Source organism: Sturnus vulgaris, chromosome 16, assembly GCF_052056855.1.
Source record: "Sturnus vulgaris isolate bStuVul1 chromosome 16, bStuVul1.hap1, whole genome shotgun sequence".
Classification (NCBI taxonomy): Eukaryota; Metazoa; Chordata; class Aves; order Passeriformes; family Sturnidae; genus Sturnus; species Sturnus vulgaris.
Window position 1 is genome coordinate 16,129,995 of NC_142258.1, and position 13,024 is coordinate 16,143,018.

Sequence of the window (13,024 nt, forward strand, 5' to 3'; positions counted from 1 at the left end):
TTTATTCAACTTTATTGAGAAGCCAAGTATTTTTAAGCTTTTACCATGAGAAATATTACGTTGAATTGTTCTTCTTCTCTTTCCTAGAAGACCCTAGCCAAGCATTTTGAGACATACCTATCCCATTTCTCCTTTTTACTTTGATCTTCTCATGGTTCTTCTATGGTCATTTTAACCAACAAGAGACACAAAGAGCTTTTTATATCTAATTTTATGAGATTTAGTTAAAATAAGGCACAAATCCAAAAACTTGAGATTAAAATGGATGTTTCAAGTCAATTGAATGTTTATGCAAGAGAGACAGTTCTGTAAAGACAAAGTGGTAAGGAGCACTACAAGCACAATAGCAGGGGAAGAGGGGAAGAATTGTTTGCATGATGAAAGAAATATTTGATTTGATAATTTCAGATAAATATATATATATAAATATATAGATAAAAATGAAATATTTTCTAATGTAAAAAAATACCATAACAAATAATTTGGGAAGTCCCATAAAAATGTGCAATGTCTCCAGAAAAGCAGAAGATGGGAGGGACTGGGTGGAAGAGCATATTTCCCTATTCACTTTAAGAGTAGCATCCCTGCTATTCTATCAAATTAATTCTTGCTGCCAAAAGTGGACTCAAGATATAAAATCACCAATTTAAGTTACAAAACTTCTAGATTATCAATCCACCCAGTAATTTCACCTGAAAACCTGTAGTCCAGTTACAAACTTGCACTGTGGTCATTCCCAAAATTCTATCACAGCTAAAGAAATACCCTCTTTTTCCTTTTCACTGTATGCAAGTTCGGCCCAAACCATAGAGTTTGTCATAGAGGGACTGCCTGAAGCACAGACACCAAACACAGGGTTCACAACTCATTTTTGCACGTAGTAATGTGTACTACCCACTCCTACATCCTCAATGAAGCACAAAGGATTTATTACTTGGACAGGGAGAATTCCATGTGAAAGAAAACAAAACAAATAAAAAGACCGTACTGTGCCCTCAGTCTGGTTTTTCTTTTGGTCTGGAGGTTGAAGGCCTGATTCAGGAATTGCTTCACATACAAAAAGTCTTGGTTCACTCTGGTCCCAGAAATGGCAAGCAGGGATGTGACTGTGCAACTCTGGATACTCCACTACAAACCTAACAAGAGACAAGAAAAAATGTAGAAAGGGAGACATAGTAATTCCAGCCCATTCAGTGCATGAGTGCAAATAAAGCTCTAGCCAAGGGATCATTCTCAGTTATTTATACTCTGTATTAGAACATTACCCAAATACATTTTCCTGACTCCTAACATTTTACACATGGCAAAGACATTTCTACTTTGGTCTGTTACACTGACAGTGATGACAAGACATAAAGCATTTTGGTAGAAAAAAAAGTTGGCACTGCCTATAAAAATAGGTACTCAAAATCTGCCTCCCCTGGGACTGCAGGTCCTACAGAAACACTTGAACATCCTTCAAACTATCTACCTCAGTGCCTGCTGCTGTAACAGAGGGACTAGCTCAGCTCTGTCTTCAAACCATGGAATCACTAAGATCGGAAGATCCCTCTAAGTCCAGCCATGCACACAGCACCACCACCACGTTTACCACTAAATCACGTCCCAGAGTGCCACAGCCACACATTTTTGGAACACTTTCCAGGATGGTGATTCCACCACTGTCGTGGTCAGCCTGTTCCAATGCCTGACAATTCTACCTGAAGAAATTTTCCTTAATATCCGATCCTTTACTGGCACAACTTGAGGCCATTTCCTCTCATCCTATTCATTGTTACCTGAGAGAACAGACAAAACAACACCTGGCTACTGAATGTCAAGAATTCTGAGGCACTGTAGAACAGCACATTAAGCACAAGGACTTCCCCTGCAGCCTTGGGAAAGCCAGCCTCTGTCAGCAGTTTAAATAATAATATCTTACTACTTCCTTTGGGTATTTCAAAACTGCTTCGGTGCCAGCCATGTCAAGATTCCAGACATACAGAATCACACTATTTTAGCAAAAAAACTTCGGAAAAAACATCAAATTTTATTTAAAAGAGAAACCAAAGACATCATTAAAGTATTTTCTCACTTGCTGTCACCATTGAAGGGTGGGGAGGATTGAAGTAGGGCTAGTGGGCAAAATGAAACACTCTAAGTCCTCTCTCTGCCATGTAATTTAAAATCAGTAAATTGCAAACTGAAAAACAGAATTTGTGTAAAAAACCTGGGAGTGTTTAGATTTTGCCTCAGGAGGAAGGAAAGAGAAGCAGAAGAGATGTAGATTATTATCACTTTCTGCTGAGTTTACTCACTCTAATTTGAAAACCCTTTAAGAAGAAGCACAGATAAATGGATTATTCATACAGATGCTATCTAACACTCAGTGAAACAGCATTCCTGGCTTGGGTTGGCCTCTGTTGGGCTACATGAGATATTGCACTTGGAAACAACTTCCTCATTTACTCTTGACCACACTACTGCATAACTAACCAGGACGTAAGATCCCAGATTTGCACTAGTTTTTGATAAGCTGAGTAGTTTCTTCTTTCTTTCAGTGGTAAGGAGAGTAATTTTTTTTTTTTGCTTGTAATACCCATAGCAGATAGTTGCTAAAAAAGCAGTCCACGTGTTCCAATGCTGGTTTTTCTTAAGAAAAATACAGTTAGAAAAATTATTGTAAAATCAAATGGGAATTTGTACTCTAATATTACACCATACTTTCACAAACATTCCTACTTCACTGCATTGTGCTGCTAGGATTTCTAATACATTTCCTACAGCACAGTTTGCATGAACAGAAAGGCATTAGACACCTCATGAGTTTTTACCCACAAAACCCCAACTTTTATTATACTTAAAAAACACCTTTTTTCCTACAAGGACCTTAAGAATGTCATCTTCTCAGTTCCTATTATGTAAATGCTTCAAGGAAGTGTAGCTTTCCAAGATTTTTCTTTATTTAAAGATCTGGATCCTGATTCAAGTAATATAGTACCTCTGCATAAAACCCCCTACACCGAATCATCCTCTCCTCAGAGATCTCTTTACTGAGATGTGGTTTCCAAAGCACTAGTAACTCTCCTTGAATGTCTCTTCTATGAATTTATCCAATATCTCCATGAGCCCTTCCTTCATCTTCTCTACTTTCTTCGTAAGGAGTTCCTTGGCTCAACTGCATGTTGGCTGAAGAACTACCTCCTACTTATTTTGAGCTTGCTTTCTGTGTGTGTTGATTTGGCATAGCCTGGTGTTTGGCTGCAGCAGTGGGAGGATGGAAAGCCACAGGGGTAGCTCCTGTGAGAAGCTGCTAGAAGCTTCCACCATGTCCTACAAAGCCAATCTCTGATGGCTCTGAAAACAGACATGCTGCTGGCCCAATTAGAAAGGCTGGTAACACCTCTGTGATAATATATTAAAGAAAAAAATTAGAACAGAGCACACGTAGTTTTCCCCCAGGGGTGGGGAGGCACCATGGCCACTGTCCTGCCTGCCTGGCCGCCCCTGTCCAGCCACACTGTGGAAGGGCAGGGGCAGTGGTGGCTTCCCCTTCCCAGTGGCCCACATGAAGAGAAGCATTCAACAGCACTAGCACCGCAGCCACCACTGCCCCTGCAGTGACAGCAGGGCTGCCTGGCCAGCAGTGAAAGCATGATGAATGATTCCCTGGTGCAGAACCTAGATGGGATCAACTTCTTGGCACTGTGAGATCCTGCAAAAATCTTTGAATTAGTGGAACTTGTTGACAATGGTATTTACAAAGCAGCAGTTTTTTTCTAGTCAGAGAAGAGGAGGAAGCAGGGATACGAGGGAGAACAACATGGCGACACCAAGGTCACAGGAAAAGAGAGGGAGGAGGTGCTTCAAGCATCAGAGCCAAGATTCCTCTGCAAGCCATGGCGAGGACCATGATGAAACAAAATGTCCCCTTGTAATGGATGAAATCCATGCAGGATGCAGAAATCCACTCACAGCCCATGAGAAAAGTGCTCCCACCAGAGCGGGTGGATGCCAGAGAAAGCTGTGGTCTAGAAGAAGACCTGAATAGAGAGAGAGAGCTCTTGCTTCCAAATTAGAGCAGCCTATCATTCACCACATAGACAAGTGACCCATGCCACAGCAGTTTTGGGAAGACTGTTTGCCTGTAAGAGGGACTCCATGGCATAGCAAAGACTCCTCTCCCTGAGCAAACAGAAGATGATCTTGAGTGACAAACTGACCAAACTCCACCTCTGTCTCCCTGCATTGTCAGTGGGAAGGAGGGAAGGGCTGGCAGGAAAAGAGGTGTTTTAAAGGCTTATTTTACATCTCATTATCCTCCTTTGACTCTTAATAATAAATATACTTTATACCTTTAAACTTAAACCTGTTTTGCCCTTAGAGTGTTTTTCTCCCAGTCCTTCTCTCAACACATGAACCCTTTAATTCCCATTTTTTTCTTCCCTCCTCTCTGCCCTGTAAAGACAAGGGTAAGTGAACGACTCTTGTGGGTGCCTAGCGTTTGGCCAATGTCAAAACATGACACTTGGACCTTCATTTGACACTCCCTAGCTCATATTATTGGAACAGACAGGAATGCAGCTTGATGGACATACCATTCACCAGTGTTAATTAGTTCTCCAGAAATAATTAAATTCATACAAGCTCCTTTCCAAGTCAGAGGAATGTCAGAATCAAGGTGTGTTTGTCTCCACAGGGCAGACTTCCACCTTAAATCCACCATTAATCCTTCTTGAAGTAAAAGCTCCTTACTTGCCAATGCCTTGTCCAGCAGAAAGGCTCTCTCTCCCATCTCTCTGTTCAGCCTTGAAATCAAAGAGTGTCACTTGGTCCATTTCAACATCATAGAAACAGATCTTGGAATCTATGTTCCCATCTGCCTACAAGAAAGGAAAACAAAGGTTACTGGAGCATGCAGTCAAAAAGAAGAATAGGTATGTTTATCCCATCTGCTTCATGCTGTCAGCTTTCTTTGCTGGTAATCACATAAGGTCATTCTTACTAAGAAACACCAGAAAATTCCTGGCTGTTTTTCTATTCCAACAAGTCAGCCTTGGATTTCTTCGAAATGCTACAAATTAGCTTCTGTAACTAAAATATTCCTTTGCTGGACTGTTCCCAACACAGTACAAAGCCATAAGAGACCTTAATTAATGCTGAGACATGACACTTCATTACATGACTCAATATATTGCCTGGACCAGGCAGGTTTATTTCTGAGAAGTGATTCTTTCATCCTCAGTAATCTTGATCCACACCAGTCTATGAACCAATGGACAAGTCCCAGATGGTGAGTGAAGAGCTGTGCCTCACCCTGCTGACAAGGATGCTGACTTTGCTGCCGTTAGCATTGCATTTCATAGACACAATGTCTCCGCGGCCAGGGAGCAGCTTGGATAAACTCTTGCTGTTGCAGTGCACTTTTGCCTCTCTGTGGGAAGGAATAAACTTCAATTATATGGTGGCAAGCAACTGGCAATATGCATCAACCAAAACGTTTAGCAAATTAGGAATAAGAATCTTAAAAGCAAGCTATTTTGACTGTATGACACCCCTGCCCCAGACTCCTGCTTCTTCTCCAGAGGACTGTTGCCACTATCTTTCTTTCTTTCTTTCAGGGATACGTTAACAGGCACTCTCTCCTCAATGGATCAGCAAGAATAAAGACCAGTGCTTCTACAGGATTCCCAAAACGTGGCTATACAGCAAGAACATCTGACCAGAATTCTGAATTCAGAGGCCTGCTTTTCCTACAGAAGTAAGTTGAACAGTACCATGAATATTGAATAGAACCCATCATATCAAAGTTTTGTGTATGGAAAACACGTCGTGGAAGAGGAGTAAAGAAATGTCATTAGTGGGGCATATTTTTATATTTTATTATCTCAAAAGATTCTTATTTCTGGTATAGATACAAACCCAGTAATCAGTCAGCAACAAAGAGGACAAATCTCATGAAACAGAAGAATGCAGCAAAATGAAGTGACAGTAATTTGAAATGACAGCAATTTAGAGCTATAATACAATCTCATGAAAAAGAAATCTTTGATTCTGTAAAAATAACATTTGTTCTAAGCCAACTATGGTGCATTGAAATTAAAGTGCCATAATTTAAGAAGGGGTATTTTCAATACCAAACACAAAAGTTTATCATAGCATGCATGAGTGAGGCTATTTTTTCTCCCTATGAAACATCATAATCCAGTATCTACGCTAGTTACAACCTGCCCAAATTTAATAACCTTCAAACTTCCCAGGTGGAATGTGTCTGATCCCAACTCAAGCAGTTTCCAGACAGCAACTAATTAGACGTTAGCATTCCTCTGGTGACAGTATGCAAAGAAGAACAAAATCTGTTTCACTCTTCAGGTTTTTCAGCTTTTCAAAACTACATGTGTCATCAGCAGCTAAATTTTCAAAATTAATGTCACATCAGTATCTTCATGTTCATCAGTATGAGAGTACAGCAACCTTTGAACAAAGTCAGGTAAACTTCTTAAGTGAAACAGAAGGTAAGAGTCTCCACAGTTCTAAGTTCACTTTCTCCATGGATTCACTGAAACAAGTTTGCAGATTTATGAGGAGATACAAGATCTGGTTTTATTTCAGCTCTTTTGAGATTCAAGTCTTGTTCAAGTTATCAAAAGAAACATGGGACACCCTTAGCTTGATCTTCTATAAATTCTCCACACACTTTTAAATGCAGTCAGATATCCCTCGTGGTATCCTCTTTTTAAAATAATCATCATCATCATCGTCAATCCATGACTTGCCTAATTATTCTATGTTTCCTCCCTTCCTTTGGAAATATGCCATCAGTTCACACAGCTGCATGTATTGTCTCAAGATTTTCATCAAATCAAAAACAGCTAAAGATTCCCCACAAAATACATGCTTAACTATAAACAAATTATTTTAAAAGCCTTATTAATACCTGCGTGAGAGATCAAAGATTTTCAAGTGAGCCAGATCAGTTCCCACAGCCAGGAAATTCCCACAGACATCCAGGAGGCACGGATTCCCCTCTGCTTCAGAGAACACCAGCAGCTGTTTAACTGTGCCCTGGGAAGAAATGCGTAACACCAGGCTTGTGCAGCCACAGCCTCACTCGAAGGGACTTATTTTGTCACCAAGCTGAGTCACAAATTACTGAACTTCTGTGTTAGATTAATAACTACAAGCAAATTGGAGAAAATGCCACAAACGCCATCTGGGTTTCAGGTATGCATATAACCTCAAAAAAAGTCTAAATTTAAAGGCATCCTTCTGCAATAATTTCCTCTTTAGTAACACAACCTTTACCAAGTGAAAGACATACAGAAATATCAAGTCCCTGATGGTCCTTAAATATATAGCTGTAAAAAAAAATACATTATATTTAGGTGATGAATCACACACATTCTAAAATATAATATTTACTTCCTAAATAAAGTGATGTATCATAGAACTCTGATAATTGGATTGCTTTTTGGTTCTCACAGACTAACAGAGGCTGCAAAGGTTCACAAAAAATGTCCAAGAGGCTTTTTTCATTATCTTGTAAGAATATTCAGTATGTGTGGAGGCTGAAAGCATGACCATCTTCCTGAAAATAGTAGATGTATTTCAATCTGCATGCAATTTAGATCATCTTACAGTCTGTAAATACTTATTAGTTACACTGCAGTAGTGTTCAGAGTGGCAGACTTTTTAAAGAACACAAAATGTCAAAGATCTTTCTGCTGAAATACTCAAAGTATTTTTTATTTTGAGTATTATATTATGACAAGGTAGAGTTAATAGATGTAGAAATATTGTGCACTTTACTTTTAAGCTCAAACACCAGTCTTTGGAGACAACAAGGTCTATTTGTCCCTTCATGGTTCTCAGTCCTTACCTGCCAGGTGCGGACCTGGATCCGATACGGCTCCACTGCGTACAGATTTTCTCCATGAACAGACAGAACTGTAGAGTCACAAAGGAAAGAGCCTGAAACAATCACAACAAAGTCATCACTACAACAAATATGTTCTGTAAAAAGAAAAAAAGTAACTTATAGCACACAATTTCCACTATCTTGCACCAAATGCGTTTTTCAATCTGTCAGTGACTACTGAATCCCAACTCCTTGGTGTTCTAGCCTTCTTCCACATTGCCACTATATTTAAAAGCTGGGGATCCCATTGTAAACAAGTGTTGGTACACTCTGTTCATGAAAACAAGTGAGAGAGGAAGGGCAAAGAGTTGATATGGGGAGTGAAAGAAAGAAAAAAAATGTGTAGTGTGAGGTTCTGGTAAGAGAATTCACTTTTCCCTTCAGTGAACTGCTAATAAAGAGGGACAATCTCTGTCAAAACTGTAGCTCTGCAATAACTTCAGAAGTGGTGTTGATTGTTAGGACCTTGATTCAGCATGGGAAAGTTATAAAATATATCAATAAATATAAACAAGCAGAAAATACTAAATGATTCTTACAAGACAAATCCCAAGATTTAGGATGGAACTGATGGAATTCTACATCACTTATTTCTCAAGGCAGAAATATTTAGGGAGAATTAATAATTTAAAAAGCTAATTTACTCTACTTGGAACTATATACAGCAATTTATGGGTCAGCTTCTCCTGAGAGCTGGGACAAAAAACCTCCTTCCCAGTTCCTATGTGAGTGCTATGTAACCTTGATTACACTTTCTCTCAAGCAAAGTGGAGAAGTGTTCAATAGCCATTGCCATGTCTTATCTGTAAAGGCAACAGGAGGCACAGCTACAAAAGCAGGAAAAAATTGGTCTTCTTGATCAACATCAATGGCATACTTAAAAAAATATAAAAATAAGTAGTTCTAGCCTCACACAATGTTTTGTGCAAGCTCTGTATAATGTAACTTAGCTACATCAGAGAAAAGCTTTCTCAAGCCCTGAGCGTTTTTTCCAGTCTAGAAGAAAGTGTCCCTGCCCATGAAAGGGGGCTTGGAATGACATGTGCTTTTAAGTCCCTTCCAATCCAAACTATTCTGTGATTCTATGATTACAGTGCATCAGCTACCAAGCATTAACATATATAACGTTGGAAGAAAAGAAGCATTCCAACTCTGACCAACATTTTAAGTTCTACCTGCACTTCTGAAGGTATCTCCTGAGCACTCAAAGACAGCCACTTGCTTTCCATTCCAGAATACTACAGCATCCTAAAACAAACAAAGCACCAAATAAATATATACATTTAGTTCCTTCTGGAAACATGCAGGAATTCATGCAATAACACAGCAAGAACTCCCCTACAATAGCCCCCAGTTACAAGTTCCTCTGGACATTGGGTTTGAAGGCTCTTAGCATCCCAGAAAATTCTCTGGGTTCTGGTGAGCACCTTAGAGAATTCCTGAGCCCCTGTTCTACCTTAAAAAAAAAACCAAACAGGTCCACTGCAGCACCATTGCTACTGTCACAACAAGACCTTCATAACACACTATGTTGAATATTTTTAAAAAGGCTTATCTTAAAGACTTGGGAAGTTTGGTCTCGATAAACCTAAGTTAACCTAACTGATTAGGCAAACAAACAAAAAGCAAATCGATTAACCTTAGTAGCAAAGACTCCGTTAGCATTCATATCAATATGAAGGCTGTGAGTGGTTCCTGTGTTGAAGATCGTCACATTGAAGAGGCTGGGAGACACCTGTACCACAGCCACCTGCTGATGAAAATGTGCCAACATGGCCTGCTCACTGAGGATCACCACAGAGCTGATGTTGTTCACTGCCAGCAGGTTTTTTCGGGACCCCCACTGTACATAATGGGAAAAGAAAAATCACGATTTCAATCTCTGGTTTTGAACTGTCACAGCAATGTCCCAAGAGAAATAACAAGAAGAAAGACAGAATAAATATTTTTATACATACGCAAAGTCCTACTATCTAAATACAAACTGTAGGGAATGACAGGGAAATATAACAGATTCAAACTATTATGCTTGTTACCCAGTGTCCTGGTTTAAAAGAGGTGTCTGCCAAGGAAGGTGGGAACTTTCCTTCCTGGAATGGAAAGATGACCCCCTCCCGCCAAATTACCGTAACTTCAAAAATACAGGAAAAAATATGGGAAAATGAATAACGTTTCTTTATTAGAAAATATATCTATATAAAAGAGGACAAATAAAAAACAACAACAAAGAAAAAATGCAAGTTTTACCACCTATCAAGCAATTTCCCCTTTGGTGTGTTTATGGCCACAACCACTGGGGGACACCGTTGGGTGAGGCAGAGGGGCTGCAGTGGCGCCACGAGATGCTCCCATGTGAGTCACCCTGAGCCTCCCCAGGGGTTATTGGCAGCCTCAGGAAGACATCAAATAGGAAGTGATTCCTTTGAGAACACCTAACCCCCATTATCCACCCCAAATTTTTTTCCTCATACCAACATGTTACATTGAATTTACACTTTTTAACTATAGACATACATGCATTATCCTAATTATATACATATATACATGCAGATATGGATACAGGCACAATGTCATAGACACTTCACCCCAAAATAAGGTCCCATTGAGGTATATGTTATGTTTCTCCATCTTCCTGCATCACCAACCAAGTGCCACCATGTCCCTGAGCAGACAACCCAACAAATGGCCTTGTCTTTGCTCGAGGCAGAATTCATTCATATAGTCTTTCCTAACATACCTCTCATATGCACCACCAGAATCTTATCTCCATCTGTTTGTACACAGGGGTTCAGATTGGGCCAGCTCGCTCTGTGGAAGCTCTGCGTCAACTAACCCCATAGTCTTTGTTAAATGTAGATCCCACGGCTTGAAGGTCCTACCTCCCATTGCCTTCAATGTTTTTAATAGTCCATTGCACTGCTCAACCTCCCCAGCAGCTGGTGCATGGTAGGGAATGTGGTATGCCCACTAAATACCATGTTCTCTAGCCCAGGTGTTTATAAGGTTGTTCTTCAAATAAGTCTCGTTGTCTGACTCAATTTTTTCAGGGGTATCCTTCCACAGGACCTGCTTCTCAAGGCCCAAGATGGTGTTCCGAGCAGTGGCATGAGGCACAGGGTAGGTCTCCAACCATCCAGTGGTGGCTTCCACCGTGGTCAGCACAAAGCACTTGCCTTGGTGGGTTTGAGGCAGTGTGATGTAGTCAATCTGCCAGGCCTCCCCATACTTATATTTGGACCATCGTTCCCCATACCAAAGGGGCTTCACCCGCTTGGCCTGCTTGACAGCAGCACACATCTCACAGTCATGGACAACTTGAGAAATACTGTCCATGGTTAGATCCAGCCCTCGGTCTCTTGCCCACTTATAGGTGGCATCTCTGCCCTGATGACCTGAGGCATCATGGGCCCATCAAGTCAGGAACAACTCTCCCTCATGATGTGAGTCCAAATCTATCTGTGACACCTCTATTTTTGCAGCCTGATCTACCTGTTTACTTTCAGTGCTCCTCAATTAGCCTTAGTCTTGGGGACATGGGCATCCACATGACAGACTTTCACAGGTAGCTTCTCTACTCAAGTGGCAATGTCTTGCCATTCTTCAGCAGTCCAGACTGGTTTTCCTCTACACTGTTAATTGGCCTTTTTCCACCTGTCTAGCCACCCCATGGAACATTTGCCACCACCTAAGAGTCAGTGTAGAAGTAAATCTTTGGCCACTTCTCTTATTCAGCAATGTCCAGGGCAAACTGGATGGCTTTGAGTTGCACAAACTGGCTAGACCTATCTTCTGCTTTGGTAGCTTATGCAACTTGTTACATGGGGCTCCATTTGGCTGCTTTCCATTTTCAGTTCATTCCTACAATGTGACAGAAGTAATTAGTGGAAAAAGTGTAGCATGTTCCTTAGTTGGCAGTTGATTGTATGGTGGAGTTTCCTCAGCTCACCTCACCTGTTCCTGTTCTTCATCTGTCAGAACAAAGTCCTCACCTTCAGGCTAATTCATAATTATTTCCAAGATCCCGGGTGATATGGGTTTCCAATTCAGGTGTGCTATGTGATCAAGGAAATCTGCTTACTTCATGTGGCATTGGTGGCATGGTAGGTCAAGGGAACCTTTCCTTTAAACATCCACCCCAGCATTGGTAGTCAGGGTGCCAGGAAAAGTTGTGCCTCTGTGCCAATCACCTCTGAGGCAGCCCAAACTCCTTTATAGGCTGCCAGGATCTCCTCTCTTGAGGCGTAGTTGGCTTCAGACCCTACATAACTTCACCTCCAGAATCCCAGTGGCTGGCAGAGCCTCACCAGGCACCTTCTGCCAGAGGCTCCAGGAAAGACATTGTTCCCACCTGCACAGTAAAGCACATTCTTCACCTCTGGTCCTGTCATGACTGAGCCAAGGGCTACCACATGAGTAGTCCCCTGCTTGATCTGGCCAAAGGCTTGCTGCTGCTCAGGGCCCCAGTGGAAATCATTCTTCTGACTGTACCCTGGGATGTGAATTCTGCAGAAACCTATGACACTTAGGAGAGCTTGTATTTCCTTCTTGCTGGTCAGCGGAGACATCACTGTGATCTTGTTGATGAGTATGATGGGTTTATCTGCCACCATCTGTCTTGCCACTTCACTCTCAGGAACTGGGTCTCTTGGGCACATCCTTTAACCTTACTCTTTTGGATGACAAAACCAGCTTTCAGGAGAACCTGGATGATCTTTTCTCCTTTCTCAAAGATTTCTACTTCCTTGATCCCCCACATTACGATGTCATCAATGTATTGCAGATTTTCAGGAGTCTCATCCTTCTCCAGTGTAGTCTGGATCAGTCCATGACAGATGGTAGCACTGTACTTCCACCCCTGGGGCAGTCAGTTCCAGGTGTAGTGCACACCCTTCCAGGTGCAAGAAAACTGAGGTCTGCATTCTGTTGTGTTGGGGGTTGAATTGTTCCCTTTTCTTTCTGTAGAATTTCTCCCATTGCTATGCTAAGTAGTTGTGGCTACATCTTAAAAACGATAATGTTCTCTCACAGGGGGGTGGGTGGAGGGGGGACAAGGGTCTGGAGCGGGCTGGGACTCTCTTGCTTGGCTCGTGGAGTGGAAGGAGAACAGCCCGTGCTCCGATCTAGCAT

The 13,024-nt window shown here is 41.3% G+C and overlaps 1 protein-coding gene across 6 annotated transcripts in view; it reads right to left on the reverse strand.

Moving 5' to 3' along the window:
• The window catches only part of IFT140 (intraflagellar transport 140), a 92,472-nt gene that overhangs the window by 47,388 nt on the left and 32,060 nt on the right, over nt 1–13,024 (reverse strand). For all 6 annotated transcript variants that reach the window (XM_088174715.1, XM_088174712.1, XM_014890210.2 and 3 more), the window contains exons 10-16: nt 9,537–9,740; nt 9,073–9,145; nt 7,859–7,950; nt 6,917–7,044; nt 5,296–5,413; nt 4,735–4,862; nt 989–1,136 (exon numbers count right to left, since the gene is read on the reverse strand). In XM_088174715.1, coding sequence (XP_088030841.1) covers nt 989–1,136; nt 4,735–4,862; nt 5,296–5,413; nt 6,917–7,044; nt 7,859–7,950; nt 9,073–9,145; nt 9,537–9,740 — 891 coding nt within the window. The remainder of the gene's footprint in view (nt 1–988; nt 1,137–4,734; nt 4,863–5,295; nt 5,414–6,916; nt 7,045–7,858; nt 7,951–9,072; nt 9,146–9,536; nt 9,741–13,024) is intronic.